This window comes from Leucopleurus acutus (assembly GCF_964270905.1).
Source record: "Leucopleurus acutus genome assembly, chromosome: 8".
Classification (NCBI taxonomy): Eukaryota; Metazoa; Chordata; class Mammalia; order Artiodactyla; family Delphinidae; genus Leucopleurus; species Leucopleurus acutus.
In genome coordinates this window covers 66979027-67002827 of record NC_139151.1, presented here as the reverse complement: position 1 = coordinate 67002827, position 23801 = coordinate 66979027, and the positions used below count along the sequence as shown (strand labels likewise).

General features: G+C 43.2%; 1 protein-coding gene across 4 annotated transcripts in view; it reads right to left on the bottom strand.

The window, feature by feature from the left end:
- Positions 1 to 23801, bottom strand: part of TEAD1 (TEA domain transcription factor 1) — a 257750-nt gene that overhangs the window by 12938 nt on the left and 221011 nt on the right. For all 4 annotated transcript variants that reach the window (XM_082845263.1, XM_082845266.1, XM_082845265.1 and 1 more), the window contains 2 exons: positions 22231 to 22404; positions 737 to 877 (listed from right to left, as the gene is read on the bottom strand). In XM_082845263.1, the coding sequence (XP_082701389.1) occupies positions 737 to 877; positions 22231 to 22404 (315 nt within the window). The remainder of the gene's footprint in view (positions 1 to 736; positions 878 to 22230; positions 22405 to 23801) is intronic.

Below are 23801 nucleotides of genomic sequence, written 5' to 3'. Positions count from 1 at the left end.
GAGAGGTCCTGGACATCTGCGAATAAACACCACTCACTGAGCATGGATGAATTGGGTGATGGGTAGAAGACAATGGAAAGCACAACTCTAAATGAAATCACCTGCAAACATTATTCACAAAAAGCAACCCACCCCAGTAAAATGAACATCCATTTTTTGAAGGGGAGGGAGGCATGAACTATAAAGGCCATAAATAGGTTTTTGGTCCCAGTATGTACTGAAATATGTTTAAAACAATTAAGATGAAGGGAGTGGAAATGGCAAAAGCCAAAACCAAACTCAAGGCATCAGGGTTTTAGAAGGCAGGTGCCAATCAGCTGAGGACCACCTTGGTTGTTATCAAGATGCCTGGAAGTGCCCTTGAACCTGGAACCTGGGGTGGGAGGGGTACCATCTACTGGGCAGCAGGGTCTATCTCTAACAGATTCCATATCAGCCCCCCCTCCATCCCCCCATCCCAAGGCCACCTGCAGGACTGACACACTGGCAAGCACAGGGCTGACTTCAGACAGTCGGAGGGCTGGCATGGGATTACTCCTGGCCTTCTTTCTTTCAGTTGCTTTCAAATCATTTTGCCTTCTTAGAAGTAATGGTGTGTGTGTGTGGGGGGGGGGGGTAGGAGTGGGAGGGGAAGGAGAAGACACCAGAAAAATAAAACCCTCTGCCCCGGTTTAGTTTTAAAGGAGGGCGACAGGCCGCCCTGAATGAAGGTTCCAGCATACAGAGGCCAACTTACCTCTACTTTTTCTACTACTTGCTTCCCAAAGGAGCAAACTTTGGTGGAACAGGTGACTGTCATATTCTCAGAACTCTCATACTGACTGGTCACGCCGTAAAAAGCCCCGGCATCATCTTGAATACTGCAGTTTAAATCCGCCTGTTGGAAATGAGATGGAGGTGGGGATTACTCTCTCATCGCAGGAGTCAAAGCAGTAACCATCCGGGTAAGACCTCCACCATGCTGGCTGGAGGGCAGTAGCGGGCCGGCGTGGCTCAGAGAGGTGGTGAGGTGACGCCCCGCTAGAAACAAGTTCTATGGCTCATCGGTTATTTTTTGAAGAGAATGCTAGTTATTTTTTGAAGAGAATGCTAGTTTTTTGAAGAGAATGCTTGAAATAATGACATGCTATATGTATGTTTCATTTTACTTTCTTGTATTCAGTATAGAATACTATATATCCTTGTAATAAGACATTCACGAGGTCTCTGAAATATGTGCAGAAAGCAGTATATGAATCGTACTCATATTCACTAATCTGTAGATATAGTTAAAAGAACAGGAGATTCTGTAGCTGACTGGCCATTTGTTATATAAGTAAAAACAGATACCTCGTTAACAAATTACAGCACCCAGAGGGGAGATGGTTCCTACTAAAGACTGGCTTACAAAGATGCAAAATAATTAATACAAGTTCCCACTCATTTAACGTATTTATGATTACTTAGTGAGGCTCATGCTAGAAACAATACAGGACTACAAGCCAATATGGGATGTACAGAAAATAGCTTTAATTTAGATAGAAAATAAGTACCATGTCAAAGGTACTCAGTTTGGACAATGGAAGCATTATTTTCAATTAAGGGTATTTACTTTCAGGATGGTTAAGATTTGAATACGCGGAGAAGGGCTGAGAGAACGCTTGCACAGAAGCAGCCTGGAGTGCTTCATTCTAGCTACACCGTGAGGACTAAGGAGACAGGGAGGAATGAGTTTGGAAATGCCACAAGGGCCCAGGTAGAGGAGGACTAAGTAGGGGTATGGGTTGTGTCCTGTAGGAAATGGGGACCTATTGGAAGTGTTGACACAAGGCAGTGAGGTGATCAGAGCTGAGCTTCAAGGAGAAGTGTCTCAGCGTGGTATAATGTTCACTGCAGAGGGAGGCTGGGAGGCTGCTTCAGCGGCTAGATCACTGACGGACGGCCCCCTTCCCTCAAATATCTACTGACCCTTTCCTGCACACTAGGCACTGGGTGTGGAGCTGGGGATCAACGAGTCCACACAGCTTAAGATTTAGGAGTGGGGACATCGCAACAGAAATAAGCACTCCTGAGATGGGCACAGAGACATGAGAACAAACAGTGGGGAGGGAGCCCTTGGGGTCAGGGAAGCTTCTGATGATGACCCAGCTCAGATCCAAAGAGAGAAGCGCTGGCATGGGTCGGTGGATCATACTGTAAGAGAGAGTGTATAAAGGGCGCTCGGCCAGAAACAAGGCTGGAACAGAGAGAGCAAGGAGAGAGGGTAGCTGGGGAGGTGGGGGTGTGTGGAGGGGAGCGGGGGAGGGTCTTACATCCTAAAACCAAGGGACATACGAGTTTTAAGTACATAGGATAGGGTCAGTGACAGTTTAGGATCAGATCTGCAATCCAGAAAGGCACCCCTGACCACAGCTTGGAGACTTGAGAAGAGAGTGAGAATGGATGAGTGAGGAGTGTCAGGAGGCCTGGAAGAAGTTCCAGATGAGGCATGGTACTTGAGCTACTGGGATGACTGCAGAGAAAGAGGGGGATCTGACATACAACGAGACTATCTCTTGCGAGGTGTGGCACGTTTTGGCTAGCTAATTTTAATACCTTGACAGGTACTAACCGCCATGAAGACCTGAGTCAGCCTATATATATTTTTAATAAGGATCTGCATTTCAATTTCCCTCTTGAATTGGGTATCAGGAAAATCTCCATTTTCTTAGGCAAAACTTCGGATATGCTGGCTTCAAATAAAAGGACAATATACTTTATATTCCCTTTTCTTATATGCCAAGAAATTCAAAGTTAAATTAAGTGTTCAACTATAGTCATTAACTTATTCTAGGTACTTCTAATAGCTACTAACAACCAGTGTCCAGCTCCTGTTATGGGATTCCACTCTACTTTTACTTGTACTTGTCCAGTTTTACATTATCCATAAATTTAGTACTGCTCCCTCACATTTTGTTTTTTGGAATTTTATGGGGCATAAATTGCAAATAATTTAAAATGCCCAGGTGTGCCTTTTGCTCACATTCAAAGGTTTGACATTTAGCTCCATGAGAGAGCAGTTTAGCGGGGAATGATGGAGGTCTTACCCTGAGATCTGTATCTCAGCTCCTTAAGGCTGAAGAGAGGCCCGTGAGTCTACGTGGGCTCCAACCTCCAGTACAGAAAGATACTAGTGTATCCTAGGCACACAGGAGCTCTGACACTGGGTTGTCATCCAGCCTTCCAGGGCGGGTATCACCTGCTGTGAACTAAGAGAGGGCCTTTCAGAACTTTGAGCGGGTCCTGCCGCCAGCTGAGAACACAGAGCTCCGAGAAGTGGCTCAGGTGTTTTGCGGGGGTGGGATGACCAGTGATGTTCTTTGTGGGATTGATGCTCTTACTGTTATGATGTAGTTTGTGCCAACAAGGTTTAACTTAAAAAAAAAAAAAAAAGTAAAAATATGCATGTGGAAAGGAAAAAAAAAGAAATCAAACTGTAAAAAGGATGTACGTTGTATTTCTACCCTGAACTTGCCAACCTCCCTAGATGACCAGTGTTTTCTATTTCTCAAGTGTCCTTTTAGAGATATCTAGCATTTAGATATTCAAACATACACATTCCCTCTTTTCTGCACAAACTGTAGCATTCTTCTAAACCTGGCTATAAATAAATAAATACTTCTTAGAATTCACATAGTACTGATATAGAATACCAGTTTTTAAAAGAACAGCCCTTTAAAAAACTGAACAGCCACACTTTTTGGTGGCTACGTATTATTCCATTATACAGATGCACCATAATTTAACATGTGCTCTACTGATGAATATTTAGAATGCTTCCCAACAACAGTGCAATAATAAGTTAAGTGGAACAGGAAAGGTCCATTAGAAATTACTTCTACTTTGTTTACATTCAATTTTTAAAAATTCCCTGCTTTGAAAATGGGAATTAATGGGCCATAAATACACTGTTAACTAATACTGCAATTTAAACAAACTCATTTTGATGTAATCAAGTTGTTGTGAAGGACTGGTGAACAATCAAAAACAGTCTGGTGTTTGTGGTATAAGGGGTGGAGTGTGGGAAGGAGCATGGGGAAATTAGCAATGTGCAGGGGAGTCAACAGGAGAGCGAGCACATGGGATTGGGTTACTTTTTAAAAACTATCAACTTCAAATTACATCAGCTTAACCAGGAGGGAGGTTTCTTAAGAATTGCACCTCAACTCCCTAGGCACAATGTTTTCTTTTCTTTCAATGCTCCATTTTTCACTTTATTTACTTCAGTGGCAGTATTTTTTTATATACAATTTTTAAGGGTTACATTCCATTTACAGTTGTTACAAAATATTGGCTACACTCCTGTGTTGTACAGTACATCCTCGAGCCTATCTTACTTATACCCAATAGTTTGTACCTCCCACTCTGCCACCCCTATATTGCCCCCCCCCACCCCCATACTGGTAACCACTAGTTTGTTCTCTATATCTCTATAATATATTTTGTTATATTCACTAGTTTGTTGTATTTTTTAGATTCCACATATAAGCGATATCATACAGTATTTATCTTTTTGTCTGACTTATTTCACTTAGCATAATGCAGTGGCAGTATTTTTGACAAGCAAAAGATTTACAATGTAAACAAACTACAAGTCTTAAAATCTAAAGCAAGCATAGAAATATACAAAATAATCCATACAAACATACAAATTCAAAATGTTACCCAAGTTTATAATGGCATTCACCATAATTTGATGTTAGCAAAATTGCAGAAAATTTTCACAGCTTTTATGTTTCCACCTCTATGAGTTTCCACGCTTAAGTAATACTGGTGCTATAGCAGCGGCACACCTAGTAGATTTGACAGTTAAGAGTGGACCATTTTTAAGACCCCCTTCCTTTGACAAAATTATCTTCAGTAATCATCAGCACTGTTTCACCGTTTTAAACTTCAAACACAAAAACTCTGAAAGTGGTAACAGAGAATGACATAACTCTAGTTCTACTTTTTCGTCTTCATAACTACTGTGGCCATTTCCAAATCACAGAAGCAGCAGCACTGTGTGGACTGCAGCTCCAACGATTCCAAACTGTTAGAACTTACTCTAGAATATAAGACTGAGTCTTTAATCACATGTGTTATTAAAGAATAAGTAACATAATGGATAAGCAATATAAGTGTGCTGGTTTGAAGCATATATATATGTGTGTGTCTATACATATATACAAAATAAAATATACATGAAATATATATACGAAATAAAAGCCCAACACTAATTTTACCAGTTGTTTAAGGTTTAGGCCAACAAAGGATTTTTCCTTTTTGAGGAATATTTTATTGATAGCATTGTTTAGAACTGTGGGCACAGTGTGATAATAAAAATGACAACCATTTTTAGATGGTTTTGCCATATAAACTTCTCTGCAATGAACCTCCTTAATGCCTGCATCTGGGGCAGACCATGCCCACCCTCTCACCTTTGGTTCACCACTGTCCCTTAGAATTCCCTAAATAATTTAATTAGTTTTAATTCGGAATGGATGACCCGTAGGTACAATGTCAGGAAGTATCAAAAATGAAGGTATTCAAGAATTCACATTATGAAACTCCACCATCTGAAACAATCTCAACAAAGTATGAGTTTTAAAGTTGTTAGGATTAACTTTTTTACATAAAATTAAAGTAGAACATACATTCAGAGAAGTGTACAAATCACAAGTTTACAGACTGATTAATTTTTATAAAGTGAACACATTCATGTAACCAGCACCCAGATGAGGAAATAGAACAGAAGCCCCCCCCCCATCCATGCTCCCTTTCAGTACAATCAAACGCCCCATGTCACAAGAGTAATCTTCATCCTAGAATACTGTACGTTAATCTTGTCTGGTTTTGTGAACGTTTCACAAGTGGAATCACATAGTGCTGATTCCTCTGTGTTTAGTCCTACTTGTGCAGCATTACAGTGAGAGAGCCATCCATGCTGTGGTGTTCATCTATCCTTGTCACTGTAGAGTACTCCACTGAATGGACTATACCACCACCTATCTCTTCTAGGGATGGACATTTACAATGTTTCCAAATTGAACCTATTATGAAGAGCGCTACTCTGAACATTCAGGGATAAGCATTTGATGAACTCATGTGTGTACTCCTGTTAGGTGTTCCTAGGAGTGGAATTGCTGGTCATGAGATCTATGTGCACTTTCAGCTTTCATTTAGATAAGAGGAACAGATTGGTTTTTGAATTATCTTGCTTTTCTTAAAAAAGTTTGAGACAACTTTGTATTTAAGTATTAGTGTATATTTAATAGGTTAGATTTTAAAAGACTTCTCAACTAACAGTAAATAAGCAATTTGCTATTACAACTGCTTTGCAGTTACTTTTGAACATGGAAAATAATTACACAGCCATCCAACCATATCACAGTTGTTCTTTGGGAATTTTCTAGGAGGAGGTATTGATGTGAAAGATAATTATCTGTCAGCTGATGATATTATGATTATCCCAGAAAGAAATATGGTCACTGAACCCCCGTGGAGCAAAGGTAATATCGAAGAAAGAATGCTAACATTAAATCAGCAACAGAGGAGGCAAACTCTGTAATGAGTCTACGATTCGTGCTGAGTTCATTATCCACCCTCTCGACTCATTTTTCCCAACTGAAAACTCACGGCAAACCTATTTCATATAGCTCTGAAGGCAAGAAAATGAGGGGAAAAATGCTGGTATCAGACATACAAACTATTTTTGCCTAATCAGCTGTTATCTGATTACAGGATATTTTCTAAAAGCAAATACATATAAAAATCCAAGAAACAGGGACTTCCCTGGTGGTGCAGTGGTTAAGAATCCATCTCCCAATGCAGGGGACACAGGTTCGAGCCCTGGTCTGGGAAGATCCCACATGCCGCGGAGCAACTAGGCCCGTGCGCCACAACTCCTGAGCCTGAGCTCTAGAGCCCACGAGCCACAATTACTGAGCCCACGTGCTGCAACTACTGAAGCCTGTGTGCCTAGAGCCCGCGCTCCGCAACAAGAGAAGCCACTGCAATGAGAAGCCCAAGCACCGCAACAAAGAGTAGCCCCCGCTCGCCGCAACCAGAGAAAGCCCACGCGCAGCAACGAAGACCCAACCCAGCCAAAAATAAGTAAATGAATAAATAAATAAATTTTTAAAAATCCAAGAAACAACTAGAACCCAGCAAACTTATCCTTCCAACAAATTCCAAGTTCAAATGATATCCTATCCTCCGGGTATAAGCCAGCTGTTGGGGCCCAGGGCAGCCCGTTCCAAAATGTGCCTCAATGGCATACTTATTTTGGATTAAAGTTACTTAAGAAACAACCAATGGAAGAGGTTGACCCGCCCCTCGGTCTCCCTGAAATCAGGAAATAAATCTCTCATATGAAAGGTATACTTCCTGCATCTGGAGGTAGAAGGACACCCTCATCACCAGAGATCGAGAATTTAGGGCCGAGAAGCCTTTTAAACAAACCTTGTTACTTTAAAATTTTACTTCCCCAAGCCCAAGCCTGTTTAGATTCTTCACTAATTAAGCACCCCAAACCTACGTCTCTTTGTCCTGTGATTCCTCACAAAGTTATCGTTTGTCTAAAAAGTATAATAGATGCCTGCTTCAGCCACTTCTTAGGTCCCGTTTCTGTGTGAACTCCATTGCCATGAATTAAAAATTTGTTTCTTTCTCCTATTAATCTGTCTTGTGTCAATTTTATTTTCAGTCCAGCCATAAGAACTCAAGAGGGGTAGAAGGGGAAATTTCCCCCTCCCTAGCTAGTCATGGGCCATGTTCTAAAATGAAAAAAAAAACAAAAACAAAAACAAAAAACAAGCGCCTTGCCGATGTGACTGGAGAGGGCAAGTCCAGGCAAACGGGCCCTTCTAAGGAATCTTTGCCCATTTTGCCCTAGAACAGAGACCCTCTATATGAACTGGGTTCAGAGACCAGCTCCTTCTCCTACCACCTAAGGCAGGAGTCCTTTCTACAGTATCCTGACCTGTGGTGCCTTCTGGCTAAATACTACCTTCAGACACAGGAAAATCATTACTTTAATAAAATACTCACCATGTCCCGGGCAGACCTAATTGTTAGAGAGTTCTTTTTCCTGTTGTTATTAGTCTTCTATTGCTGCTTTAACAAACTACCACAAATTTAGTGATTTAAAACACCACCAATTTATGGTCTTCTACTTCTGCAGGTCGGACATCCAACATGGGTCTCACCAGGCTGAGATCAAGGTATTGGTGGAGCTGTGTTCGCTTCTGGAGGCTCTGGGGAGGGATCGGATTATTTGCCTCTTTCAGCTTCCACATTCCTTGTCCCTTAGCTCCTTGCCCCATTTTCAGAGCCAGCAACACCAGGCTGAGTCCTCACATTGCCAGCTGTCATCTCTCTAGACCTCTTCTCTTGCCTCCCTCTGCCACTTTTAAGGAAACTTGTGATTTACCCACTCACATAACCCAAGGTATTTCCCTGTCTGCTCTTAGCGACCTCCACTCCCCCTTTCCATGTAATGTAACACATCCCCTAACACTGTGGTAAGAACTCGGACATGCTGATGCCTACCACACCCGTTACGTTGCAATCGGCTTCCCAGCCGCTTCCACCTACAGCTCTGCCTTCTGCAATCACGCAGGCCTAAGAACACTGCTGTAAGACAATCCTGCAACCGTCTTTCATTTCCCCCCTCATCTCACCTTTCCACTCTCCCTTCGCACCACAGAGTTCTTCAGGTCCTACTGCTTCCTAGGATCCAAGTTCCATGTTTATTTTTATTAAACTCCATCCTGACTTCAGACCTCCCTTCCATCTAGTTCAGAGACTTGAGAATCCTGAGTCTTCACTTGTCATCATCTCATCTCAGACACCTGACGGACAGCATGGACAGCGGTCACTCCTCTGCGTCTCACTCTCCGCATCTCTAACCTCAGAGAAGATCTGTTTCCAAAGCCCACCACTGTGATCAGAAGAGAGAACGTATACGAGCCTCATCTGTATACTGAAACGTGCCACATAAACGCAGACCACTCCTGTCAACCCAGGGACTTCAACACAGACCTGGACAGAGATTAAAGACAGAGCCTCAAGTCACATCTCCAGAGGTGTGACCCAAAGTAGATGGTGGTTCATAATCAACAAACAAGATAGACGCTTTCCCCCCAGAGCCAGTCTGAGTCCCAATCCATGCTTATCAGGTGAGCAGCACAGATGCAGCAACGGCTTCTTTCAAACAGAAAACTTAGTACTTTTTCTGATTTGTGAGTTTACAACAAGCCTTAGGTTTTAGGCATAACTGCTCAAACAGGTACAAAATTACAATCTTTCCCACAAAGATATGATTAGAGATGTCATGAAATTCTGCCTGGAAGCAAAAAAGGCCATCATTAATAAATGTGTGGGGAATGGATTAAAAACTTGAGGATCTATATGCGGGCAAGTCCTGGAAAACAGTGTAAGGTCGAAGTAGAAGCAGGTTACAATGCTAGGCAGAGAAAGCTGACTGCACCAGACAGCAAGGAAACAAAAAAGTGAAACATCAAATTCCCTCAAATTCTTCCCTAAATAATCCTTCTCTTACACACTTGTTACTTGTGCAGCTGAGACACGTAAGTCACAAGACAAGACTTCGGCTTGGTTTCTCCTCTGTTACCTCTCACTCAGCAAGCATATTTGTTCATGGATGTGTTCCACTGCTTCATGTTTTTGAAATTGAAGGAAAAAAAAAAAGCAATATTCTTCAAAGAATGATTCTTCCCATTTCATGCGTGAGGAAAACAAGGCCTAGCCCAGTTACATAGGATCCAGAGTCCTCTGAGGGGAGGGCTGGGCCAGGGAAGGGGCTCTGCAAAACCTCAGGCCTCTGGAAACCTGGCTCCAGGTGCCTGAACGACAGGGAAATGTGTGAGGGTTGCCAAGGGCGGAATGGAACGGTGCAGCTCAGGCAGAGGCAGCATTTGGCTGACACAACTACTTTGTCACTGGCCTCAGAAAGAAAAGGCCTGCAGGAATAAAGAGGAAGCAGATCAGTCCAAAGGCAGGGGAGAGGGCTTGGGCACGGGGTAGGAAAGGAGCAGGCTGCAGACACTCCCTTCCCACCGGCCTCTCCCTTCCACCTGGAGGGCTTGGAAGGGCTGGGCAGGAATTACTTGGTTGCAAAAATGAAAACATCAAGAGGATTGTCCCCGACAAGAGACAGTATAATAGGCACCGATGGATGCAAGGAGACGCTGGCATTTTCACCACTTTGAACCTCTCCTCTCCATCCTCTCCCAGCCATGATCAAAGGACCAAGATTTCAAATTGTGAAGCAATTTTTTCCAATGGCAGCATCTGGCTCCTTGGCAGGCAGCGCTGGGAGCCAGGCCCTGTCGTGGGCGTCCATCCAGGCCTGCCACGTGGTGAGGCTCGGCCAGGCAGGGCACCACGTGGGCCTTACAGCTGCTCCCCCAGGCGCCGCAACAGCAGTTGCTCTGCCCTGGGCCGTGAGCCGGCAGGCAGAAGTGCTCCAGGAGGCAGCCCGGGCAGGGGACTCTTGAGGCTGCGGTCTGCTCCCCAACCCTCCCGCCTGACTCATCTGCATGCATCTGCCCCGTGGCTTCGGAGGCCTGGGGTGCGGGAAGCTGGGATGACTGTGGGACAGCCGCCACGCCCCCTCCTCCCACCCCCCGGGGGCAGGTCGACTTGCATTTGGGGAGAGCGAGAAAGCTGCCCAAAGGGAAGGGAGGCTTTGAGGGTGTTCGGGCCACGGTGCCCCTGCCCGGTGCAACAGGACGAAGCTGTAGCTCTCCGGCCACAGCTGTTTTAAATAAGAATAACAGGCATAAACTCACCCCGCCCCCCACTCTTCAAGTTACTTCCCACGAACTAGGGCATATATTTACATCTACAAAATAGAAGATTTTAAAAAACAACCACCAAGAGCCCCTTTATAGTGCAGATCAGCACCCATTTGAATTTCATCAACATTTAGTACTTCAAAGAATCTTAAAAGCTTGCTCTAATTACAATAGGCACTGCCTGAAAGACTGGCTGTTTGCATTGCAAACTCCTACAAATACTGGCATTCATTAAAAAAAAATTCAATTAATATCGCCCACACAACTTCAGGTAACTGCCACCGGTGACTTCACACAGTAGTAGCTGGGGTGAAAGAGCAGAGGTCTCAGGTCCTAGTACAAAGCAGCTGCACAGGCCAGTTCTCTCCACCGGAGGCAGTTAATGAGTCCTGGGCGCCCAGCTGAGCTGGCCCTTCACCCAAAGCATTCACCAGGCAGGAGAACATCGGCCAGAGACCACCTTTTCCAGACCAGAAAACAAGGTCTTTTTTCTGGTCTGGAGTTTTTGTGCATGAACAGTCTTACATAGAACAATAACAACAAATCAATCAACTAATTAACAAGTGGAGAGTTGCCAAATAAAATAACAGGCTTCCTGGTTAAATTTGATTTTTATATAAACAACATACTTTTTTCCGTGGGGATAGGGACATATCCCTTTGTCCCAAAGATGGCATGGGACAGACACTAAAAAAGTATACGCTGTTTACCTGAAATTCAAATCAAACTGGGTGGTTTAAATTCTTATTTGCTAAATCTGGCAACTCTTCTAACAATTCACCTTTACCAAAAAAGAATAACAAAAATTGGGACTTACCCTCAAATTTCCATTGCTGTACGGAGACATCTTATGCTCAAAATATTTATGAGTGGGAAAAAAATGAAGCTGCTGAATAACACATGGAGCATGATACTTCTTTTAGTAAAAACAAATGGTGTACGTAAACGTTTGTAGATGCATATAAAAAGCCAGGGAGGATACAGGGCTGGCGGAGGGTCGGTCTCACTTTTTCTCCTATAGTCTTTGGAACTGCTTGGAAAATGTAATAAGCTTCTCTTGCTTTGGTAATGTAAACAGTACATTAAAATGGGGGTGGATGGGTAGGGTGTACCTTGCATCTCTACCTTCACAGGGAGAGGGAATTTCACACATCACCAAGGGTATAGGTCCAGTTTTAGACAACTGACCAAGATGCCTGAGGGGTTTATGACTATGTCTAGGTAATCCACTAACTCCTTGCAAAACTGGGTCTGGAAATAAGCAGCCACACCCTGATTGTGCCACTTCAATTCTTTCCTTCTCAAGCTTTTCTTGGTGATGGTTACAGAGTGAAGCTAACTGTGCCTCCATGAACAGGGTGAATGCTGGGAGGTGCAGGTGTACCACACGTCTGCTTTCCCCTGGGCTTCTGCTTAGCAGCAGCTCTTGGGGGACACAGTGGCTCTGCATCTCAGCCTGTAACCACGGCACGGAGCAGAGTTAAACAGCCCCATGCAGGAAAGAATGGACCCCTGACCTTGGCTTTGTTAGCAACCACTGAGCCCAATGGCCCAGGACAGAAAGCATTAGAGGAACAGCTGTCAGATGGATTCTCCCATGAGGTTAAGGGAATTCCCAATTTAGATTCTGCCTAGATGTCCTGAAGAGTTCAAGGTTAAAAAAAAAAAAAAAAAGGATCCGTGGTGGGACTGAGGTCGAGGGATTGAGGGAAAAGCAGAGTGAGCTTCTGCTCCCAGCTTCCAGGCTGTCCTATTCTGCCTTATGTTTTCAGTGGATTCAGAAAGGCTCTTTTAAATAAAGTCACTGCCATGGAGATCGTTTCCACCCTCAACTCTCACAATTCTCCAGGTTCTGTGAGGCCCAGCGGCCCCCAGGACCTTCTGTCAACTCTCAGTAGGACTCCTGGTCTCTGCACAAGCGTCCACCTGCCCTGAAAACTCCTTCCCACTCCCCTTCCATTGATTAAATTCTTTCAAGATTCAGCTCAAATGCCACATCTTTGAGGCCTTCCAGAATGTTCTCAGGCAGAAAGAGCACCTCCTCTACCTCTGTGCTTCCACATTTCCACTAGAGCCCCTATCCCACAGTGTGTCTGCCATCCCACACCAGACCCTAAGGTCTGCCTCTTACTCATGTCTGCTTCCCCAGCTTTCTAGGAGCAAAGTAGAAATCAGTGAATTGACTGATTTGTTGAATGACTCACTGGCGATGTGTATACTCATTACTAATGTAAATGATTAAACTATTTCTCTAAGAACCTAACAACTCCAGAGAGAGCCTGGAAAAGTTTTTGTGTGAATCTCTTGAGGTCTCCTCCTACCCCCTTTCAGTAAATTCCTTGAGAAATTTATTCAACAAACTGTCAGATGCCTACGATATCTGCCTACACTATCAGTGCTGGCCAAGTGACAGTTCTAGGACCCCGTGTACAGCAATTCCTCTAGGTGTACTGAATGAAATAACTCTTCATCAACTGAATTAAAAAAATAAATAAATAAAATAAAAAACTGTTGAAAATCTGCTATATACATTGCACTGCTGGATAAACAAATGCTATGGATAGGATCCTTGCTCCCTGGGGAAGGCTTACAAAGTTTAGGGCACAGGCCTGGGAAAACAGGAAGGAAGCAATAATAGACAGCAGTCAATGCAGAAAGCGCTAACAAGCTCCAGATATTTTTCTCATAAAATCAAGACAAAATGGGTTGGATGTGCAAGGTTACTGACCACCATGCCCCCCCAACCCCCATCCTTCTACATGAAATATCAGAAACTGCTATCCAAAGATGATTTTTCAAAAAAACAGACCCTGGTGAAGATAATCATAGAGTCACAGTCTACCAAAGAGAATTTATCATGTATTAGCCCCATAAGTACCTCTGAATATGGTATTTCTTGCTAATCTTCCTTCCACTACATCATTCCATTACTTCCTATTGTTCACATAATTTCAGAACTTAACACTGTTGTGAGAAGAGACAGAAGTAGAGAGGAAGGGAAAGCTTGTTGAACTGAAAGGCCCTTTCCTTATTGATAACCGTTTAAAACATGTGGGGAGCAAATTATTCCATTTTGCTAACGTCCTTTTCCATGAATTGCAACAGGGACACTTGGTTCCAAATGATAGACTCAAGTCTACAATTCCAGCCTAAATCATGCAGAATCCAATTAGAAACAGGCTGAAACTCTGGCGGGTTACATGTGCACCCAATTTCTTCTCCCTAAATAAAGCCCAGTTGTTTTATTTGTAGTGCCTGTCATTTTGTCCAACAAATGTCATTTCGTTCCTACCAAGATAAAAACATCTTCTAAAGGCTGCCCTCTTTCCAGATAATTCGCTTTCCATTTCTGTTTTATAATATCTTCTCACATCTCCTCTGGTTAGTAAAACTAGCCTTGCTTTTTCTTCCTCCAGAAAAATAGGTTAAGAAAGTAAGTTGAATCACTATGAATAAATTGTTAATTGTTTACACTGGATGATCATAATCCCAAGAATTTTAAAAAGCAAAGCATAAATAGCCATAGGGTAACATGGAGTATATCCTGATTTCTAACATACCACTAATTTAGTAATGATTTGAGAGAAAAAAGAAGTATTATAATTAAGAATTTGTTTCTTAACCACAGGATACAGAACCATACAATTTCATATTATTTTCTTCTTTGTTATTCCAAACAAAGTTTGAGAGTAAGCCTTCATCATCCTAATGATTCTTCTGAATAGTTTTAGGCTGTGAGGTTTATAAGTAACGTGCTAGTGGCGCAGCTTTCTTTGAACCAGTGTCCCCAAGCTTGACACTCTTGAGGACTGTTAGGACAGAGAGTAGAATTTTGAGGCTCCTCCAAAAATATTACTTTTATTGCATTTTTTAATTTGGTTAAATCCATCATTTTGTTTATTCCCTTAAGTAAGCTACTTATGGCTGGAAACAAACTTCTTTTGAAAGTGAGCTGCAAGCTATACTTGGGTTTCTGTCTTTCAGGATGCATGACTGAATCACACCTACTTCCTTCTAGCTTTGGGGATTCTATGATGAATTCCAAGACAGCTGACATTTTATCTTAAACTAGCTGCAGTGTCTGCCATATCGCTGGCAACCCACCTGCATGGATCTCAATACCGAAATGAAGCACAGCTCTGTCCACTTGTGGGTGTACATCTTCCTTTCTTAGAGCCCACAAAGCATCTGACCGTTGTTTTATAAGGAAAATAGAAGCATGGTTTTCTGCCAGTGCAAAATGTTCACTTAGTACAAATCCGGTCCCACACTCTTCCTCAACGATAATAACAATTTCAATGCTGCAACAAACTATAATTTTTCTGAGACATTTTAATTAGGGATTCAAATTTAAGCTACTAAGTATAGTAGTATACACTACTAGTGCAAGTAATTCAACTAAGGTGACAAGGAGGTGGTGAGATGCCTTTTACACTGCCTAGGGTTGCAAAGGGCAAGTAATAATAACCGCATCATGACTTACCCCTCTGTGTAGGGGTGGGCACGGTGCTTATGATGGCCACTGTAAGAAGCATCCCACTTCTATGACTGTTGACATGGGAAGTATATGTCTTAGAATCGAGGGAACACAGTATGTTTAACCTTATTAATAGTTGTTTCTATAGAGAGTGAGGAAGGATTAAAGACTTTGAGTGGAAAGAAAAAATAGCTGCAGATGCAGAGGAAGCCAAAACCCAAAGTGACAACAGAAAGTTGTTTTCTTTTAAATTACGCCACACGAGGCTGATGAAGATGCCTGGTATGCTCACTATTAACGGCTTGACAACTTTCGAAAGCAACTTGGTTCTTTACACACAGACACAAACTCACACATACCTACACACACACACACACACACACACACACACACTAATCAGTGTCTAATAAGAATGGTTAAATTATGATACACCCAGTAGAGAGGATATTATGTAGTCATTAATAATGGTATTAGGGATCTAATGACATCTAGCTACAGGGAAGGGTGCTAGATAAGGAAGAAAAGCAGGATGCCAGATTTAACGCACTCCTTGGTTGAAACTACATAAACAGGTATCACATTAAGCCATATTCATGGTGCATTTAGGAATGAATTAAGAATTATAGATTTCGAAAACTGCCTAGAAGATTATGATGTTGGCTTCATAAACATGTGAACACGATGGTGCTGCCCCCCGCACAGGCAGCTACCAGGGTTGCACGGATCGCTCTGCTAAAACTTAGGATTCAACTTGAACTTCCTGGTAACAGTAGTCTACTCACCTGTTGCCCAGGTAAACAGACACCTGAGCGCCCCATACTGACATGCCTTCACAAAGAAACTACACTGCTTCACTTTAGGTACCCGCACTGGCTTCCACGCATAGACGTCGTGGAAAGCACATGGATTCCGGAGTCCAGCAGATCTGGCATCAATTAGCTGTGTGACTTTGCAGAAATCACTCTGCCTCTCCATGACTCAGTTTCTTTATGTGTAAAGTGGGAATAATCACATGTACCTCACAGGGTTTAAATAATACCAAGTACATGCTTATGCCTAGTCCAGGGACTGGCTCAAAGGAGGAACTCCTTAACAGCTCACACACTGCTGAAAAAGAGAGGAGCCCCTTCCCTCCTGCTCCAGCAAATTCCCTTTCCTCTCTTTGTAATGAGATGTGGAGTACAATTAAAATGCACGGGAGTGAATAAAAAGTAGGCAAGAAGGAAGAGGAAGGAAATAAACAGGAGACTGTCATAAAAGGAAGAAGTTAAAGAACAAAAATTAAAAAGGCAAAATGTGGAGAAAGTTGCTTAACAGTAAAAAGAATCCTATTACTCTCTTGGCTCAAAATTTGTTGAAGCCACTGACAGCTCCCTATGACTGATACAAACGAACCCCCCTGATTCCTCTCTTTCCTCATTTTCCACCCACCTGTGTTTCCTATATAAGTGAGGGCCCAGCTGCAAAACACCTTGATGCACCTGAACACACCTTAACTAGCCTTACATGTCCCTTGTTTTGGTGCTTCCCACTGGTCCCTTACCTGCCACACTCACTGCCATCTCTCCCTATCCTAATACTCGCAGACGTAACGGTCAAAGGAGGAGGTGACCCCTAACATCTCCCCGCTGGGACTGTAAAGTGGTACAACCATCTCAGAAAACAGCTGGGCAGTTTCTTAAGCTGAACACGGAGTTACCGTAAGACCCAGCAACTCCACTCCTGCATAGCTAGCTGCCCAAGAAAAACGAAACCATACGTCCACACACAGACTTGTCCACAAAGATCTCATAGCAGAATTATTTATAAAAGCCTAAAGTGGAAACAATCCACAAGTCTATCAACTAGTGCATGGATAAGTAAAATGCAGTCTATCCATACAGTGGGATAGTATTTTGCAACAGAAAGCAGCAAATCACTGACTCAGGCTACGAAAACATTATAAGTGAGAGAAGCCAGATGCCAACAACCACACATTGAATGATTCCATTTACATGAAATGTCCAGAAAAGGCAAATCTGTACAGGCAGAAAGTGGATTAGTAGCTGCCTGGGCCTGGAAGTGGGAATAAAGACTGACTGCAAATGGGCACTGGGCATCTTTTTTTTTTTGCGGTACGCGGGCCTCTCACTGTTGTGGCCTCTCCCGCTGTGGAGCACAGGCTCCGGACGCACAGGCTCAGTGGCCATGGCTCATGGGCCCAGCCGCTCCGCAGCATGTGGGATCCTCCCGGACCGGGGCACGAACCTGTATCCCCTGCATCGGCAGGCGGACTCTCAACCACTGCACCACCAGGGAAGCCCTGGGCATCTTTTTGAAATGATAAAAATATTCTAAAATTTAAGAGTGGTGACAGCCACAAAACTCTGCAAATTTTTCTAAATATCATTGACTTGTACACAGAAAATGAGTAAAATTTTATGGTATGTAAATGATACCTCAATAAGGTTCTTAAGAGAAAAAAAAAAGGTCTCCCCAGATGCACAGCCATTCACAGAGGCCCTTGGGTGTCCCATACCATTAAGGCTCACAGGGTGGAGGGGCACCCACAACACTGGCATCTGTGGCTCTGCCATTCACTTGTGTTTTGGGGCCTGAGTCCTGGGGGGCCAGTCAGAGTCTTCCAGCCTGAAGCCAGTGGAGTGACCACTACATAACTCACTGACATCCCATTTACCTCAGTGTCCCCTGGCAAGGAGCTGGGGTCACAGCTTGGGCGTAAGTGCGGGTACCTCAGGTGGACTCAGTATTTCTCCCACAGCAAACTCCTAAGCTGATCTAGCCTGAATGAGCCCAGAATGGACATGGAGCAATCATTATGAACAAACTAAGAGTCAGCCTGATGGTGACAACCTGCAGACTGCAGGCACTTTGAGAAAGAGGAAAAAGGGAGGAGAAGAAAGGAGACGTGCGGATAGGACCTCTGTTGAAATGCACTGAATTCACACAAAAATGAAAATCTGTGAAGCAAATTGCTAATACGAAAGAAATTTCAAAAGGAAGATTAAGCCTACTTAAGAAACACCCACTGACATTCAAGGATAGAGTCTAAGTGTAATTCATGCTTTCTCAGTCATTAGAGGAAGGCAATGAGATTTCAAGTTGCAGCAAATTGTAAACCTAATTCAAACTGCCTTTCCTCATTTATTCTAACATAGTCAGGACTGAATTAATTCATAAAGGTTAAGTACTGCTAACAATTATACTGAAGGAGTGATGTCTTCCATCACATTCATAGAAGAGCTCAATTTTAATTCTGCAAATCTTAATTTAATAAACTAATATCTAATCTCAGAGTAATTGTTTCTACATTCGCAAATCTCATACTAGCCACCACACTCTAAACATCTGCAAATCTAGACTTCATTATTTGGGGATTCATGACTGAAGGGTCCCATCACTGAAAGCATTTATTAAAATCATCCCCTGTGTAAAATGGAAAATTTTGAAAGCAAAAACAAAAACAACTTTCTAATACTTTGCATTCCACTTTATAGTCAAACAATATGCTGACTATAAGAAATCTTATTATCATTAAAATCCAATACTATATAGAGGACTTCCCTGGTGGTCCAGTGGTTAAGAATCCACCTTCCAATGCAGGGGACGCAGGTTCGATCCCTGGTCGGGGAACTAAGATCCCACATGCCGCAGGGCAACTAAGCCCGCAAGGCGCAACTACTGAGCCCACGCGCCACAACGAAGACCCAACGCAGCCAAAAAAAAAAAAAAAAAAAAAGGAAAACAAAAAAAACCAATACCGTTTAATTTGAAAGCACTGAAAATGGCTTATCTTTATCTTATCCTACAATTTCTGATTAACTTTAATTCATTTGGGTAGAACAGTCTCTTTTTATATCCTTCACAATAGTGGCTCTCAAACTTTTGATCTTGGGACCCCGTTTCCACTCTTAAGATCTACTGAGGACCTCAAAGAGCTTTTGTTTCTGTAGGTTATAGCTGTCTGTATTTTCCACGTCAGAAATTTAAATTGAGAAAAATTTTAAATATTTATTACCTAACTTAAACATAATATTAAGCTCATTGGGTGTTAACATACATCTTTTTTAAATTAGACATACCTATATTTTAAAAAACAATGAAAATTAGTGAGAAGGATAGCACTGTTTTACATTTTGCAAATCTACTTAATGTGTGGCTTAATGAAAAATACCTAGATTCTCATACCTGCTTCTAAATTCAATCTGTCATGATTTGTACTTCAACTTTTGGTTGAAGTACATGAAGAAAACCCAGCCTCACATAAATATATGGCTGGAAAAGGGAAGAATATTTTAATAGGTTCTTCAGATAATTGTGGCCATTTTTCTTTGACACTACACCAAAACTTGACAAGCCGTAGTTTTTAAAGGTTAGCTATAGTGTGGAGTCTGAAACCATATCAATGAACTTTTCACACTCTGGTACTTTAAAATCCATTGGTTTATCTTGCACAGTATAAAAAAAAAATCACATTTGTTAATATGACTATAGATCCCAGCAGAAAAGTCTTTTAAGTATTGGGAAGCTGTCAAGTTCACCAAAGTGGATACAAGTTTTCCAAAATTCTTATTTTTACTTGAAAGCTCAAATCTTATCTTTGGCAACAAAAATTATCCGTTGTTTTCCTTGATGTAGCAGGCAGGCTCACTTCATTCATTTTCAGTGTGTACTCTAGGTTCAAGATATAATAAACCTCATAAAGGACATTCTTGGTGTGACTGATTTTTTTTTTTTAAATTTAAACTGTGCGGGCTTCCCTGGTGGCACAGGGGTTAAGAATCTGCCTACCAATGCAGGGGACACACAGGCTCTATCCCTGGTCCGGGAAGATCCCACATGCTGCAGAGCAACTAAGTCAGTGCATCACAACTACTGAGCCTGTGCTCTAGAGCCCGCAAGCCACAACTACTGAGCCTGTGTGCTGCAACTACTGAAGCCCGCGTGCCTAGAGCCCATGCTCTGCAACAAGAGAAGCCACTGTAATGAGAAGCCCGCACGCAGCAACAAAGACCCAACACAGCCAAAAATAAATAAATAAGAAATAAATTTATATAAAAAAACCCCCAGAAACTGTGCATGCAACCCAGCCCGACTGATCCAAGGCTTCAGCAGTTTTACCCTATTACATTTGAACCATCAATGAGCACATCAGCAGAGGAAAATAATATCTCAGTGTCATAATGAAAATTGTTTTGACCTTGTCAGCCCATTGAAAGGAGACTGAGGAACCCCCCAGGGGTCTGTAGAACACCCTTTGAAATCTGCTGTGTTATCATATAACAACTGACCCCCAACCACCATTCAAGTCAGTAGGTGGCAGCCACTAATTTAGAAGAAGGAAGTGACTGCTTAGAAAAATGAAGTGCTTTTTCAGGGCGTCCACGTGTATTACTGATCCCGAGAACATTAAATTAAGTAGAAGGCTACTTCCACAATCCAAATTCAATATGGAAGCATGACAAATGAAATCCAGTTACCATGCAAGGATTAAAAAAAAACCTAAACGAACTGAATTTAATATGTAAATTTCCTCCCAAGGAATTTAAAATATGAATTTTTCCTTAGTTCATCTGTTTGTTTCCCCCATTTGTTGATGTTTTTGTGCCAGGTGCTTGCTTAGCTTCGCAGATATGGAGAGCGATTGACAGACCCTGTGGGTGGGGTCCAGGGGACACGAAGCAGCCAGGAAACAGAGCAAAGGCACTTCAGTCAAACGGATCGGGGTTTCAAGCCCCAGGTCCCCACCCTGGTGCAGCCTGTACTTTGTGATCTCTGGGTCTCTGTTTTCTTAGTTGGATATGAGGCAAATTCCAGGTAACACTGGGAAGACTGGATAAAATGCATGTAAAGCATGAGCGCAGCTCCCGGCCCACAGCAGGCATTCAATCAGTGTAGCCACCATTATGAATAAGGCGCCTGGAAGCAGTTGAGTCCAGAGGAGTGGGACACACATCCAAGTAATGATGACACAGCATGGGAACTGAGTAACCACACAACGCGATAGGACTAAGAGAAAAATCAACCATTTGTTTAAGTGAGGACGGTGCTATGTAATAAAGAAGCCATCACCTCAAAAGAAGGAGGGAAAGGAGAAGTAAAAAGTCCACCCACTCACACACGAAGGCAGGCCATAGGACAGACAGCAAGGGAAACACCCGGAACCAGCTCTTTTAGGGCCTTTAATGCCATGCTAAGAAGCGCAAACATTTGAGCCATTTTCTTTTTATTCTTGTCAAGACTGAGGAGTTATAAACGCTCAGTGCCAGCAGGTCCTCTGCTCTTAGGCCCCCAGTACACACACATTATCCTTACGCTTGCTGTGACATCCCTGACCCAACAGCAGTCCCCTGGCCCGGGCCTGACTAGTGGAGAAGGGACAGCAAAGCTCTCCTCAGAGGCCGGGGGACAGCAGGAAGCCCCAGCAGCTGGGGGAATGTGCCTTTGGTGTTTTAAGGCACAAATGAGGCACGTAATGGGCAGAGCCATTGTGTATTCTCTCTGACACTTATAAAATCTTGAAGCATGTCTTTAGCTCCACCCAAGCCCCTCCTTTGCCTCAGGTCCTACGCTCCAGTGGAATTTATAGGTTGCTTTGCTTAATGGTGTGCGAACAAACAGAAAGAGGGTCTAAGTGTCTCACGTCGGCCATTGTGACCCCAGCCATCTGCAAAGTTTCTTGTCATTGCATGAGAGAGCCCTGAAGCCCAAGCAGCTGCCTGTGTCTCTTTGGCAGGGACAGCAAATGCCACCTGGGTCACCACGTGGATGTGCCACAGGCCAGCATGAGGACGGCCCACGGATGTGAGTCTGTGATCCCTTGGCGATCCTGCAGATCAGTCAGTGGGAATCCACAGCCAGTGCTCTGCCCTCACGTGTGGGATGCGACCATTCAGACAAAATCCACTGAAATCACAGCAAGGTCTTACTCACCCAGAATTTTACGAGGAAGAAGGCATTTTGAGGGCCCTTTCCAAACAGTTCCTTTAAGCCACCTTTCTTTTCAGGAAATTTGTCATAAATCTGACGAATGTCCACGGATTCGAGCAATGGGTCACTGTAAGAATGGTTGGCATGCCCAATGTGCACGAAGAGGTGTTTGTTGTACTGTAAGAAACCAACAGAAACATTCCCATTACAAACCCTGTGATCAACCTGGGACACATCCATCTTGAGCTGCGTAAAGAGTGGTAGTCTCGAAATCCCAGAATTCCGCCTTGAACAGCCTCGGGTCTGTGCCTTCGAAAAGATGAAGATATTAAGAAAAGCCATTATAGCTAAGGGTTAAAACAATCATTGTCTATTATTACAAGGGCATATATTTTCCCAAGTGCCTAAAAAAGTCGTTTTTGTAGACACAGTAGGAAACAACAACTTAAGTTACCCAACTACCAAACCTAGAAACAATTCCGTTACCCAGTTTTACCTGACTCAACTGAAAATGACAGTGACACCCCCTTTGGAGCCCATTATTGACAGTGTAAGTCCAATAAGCAGTATGGTTGTGGTCAGCTAACGCCATCACCCAGAATACACTTGTCACTCCAGCTCCCCTAGCAACAGCATGAATGCAGTGCTCTGAGCAATGGTACCCACCTACTTCTTCCATCAGGAATAAGAGAGCTGAGCGTCTTTCTCACAAGTCCCCTTAGTAACCAATCTAAAACTTCTGCAAAAGGGCTGGTCAATATGTGACTGTCAGTGCAAAGTTAGAGTCATGGGTATAGATCATGGAGAGGATTCATGGTGCTGGGCTATACGGGACCAGTAAAAAAAGTCCAGTCACTCATTCACAAAAACAGAAACAAACAAATCAAAACCGTGGCAAATCATTTAACAAATGGAAATGTTTTCTTCTCCTTGCTTTGGTATAAGATATGGTAACCAGACCAAAAAGGAGTGTGGCAAACCAGTGGTTCTCACCCAGGATGCAGCAGAATCACCATGGAGCATTTAAAAATCACCAATGCCTGGGTCCCACCCAGGCTAAACTGGCATTTCTGAGAATGAAGCCAGGCATCAGTAATGTTTAATGCTCCCTTGATGAATTCCAATATGCAGCCAAGTTGGAGAACCACTGGCCTAAACTCTATACTCCAGCGCCCCCATGACCGCCTCTCCTGCTGGATAGGCAGTAAGACCAGCCTAATGTGACACAAAGGCATCCAGGGTACAGGGGTTCCAGGGAGCTCAGAACCCAACAGGGTTCACAAGAGAAACCCATGTCAGTATTTGCCCACCAGTCCTTATTCACTTTTCAAGTTTACACTGGCATTTCTCCAACTAGAGTCCTTCCAAGTACTAGTTCCATAGGGAATGAGAAGTCTCAAATAAAAGAAGGCTGCTCTAAGCTGCTCGCCAGCAGTACTGTGTACTGGCTGAGATGGAATCTGCGCTCAGCCTGCTTCAGCACAAAACTTTGTGCCCACTGCCAATCAGCTATGACACTGGGTAAGTCCCCCCAGCCTCCGACATGGGGACAGCGATGGCACCTACCTCCCAAG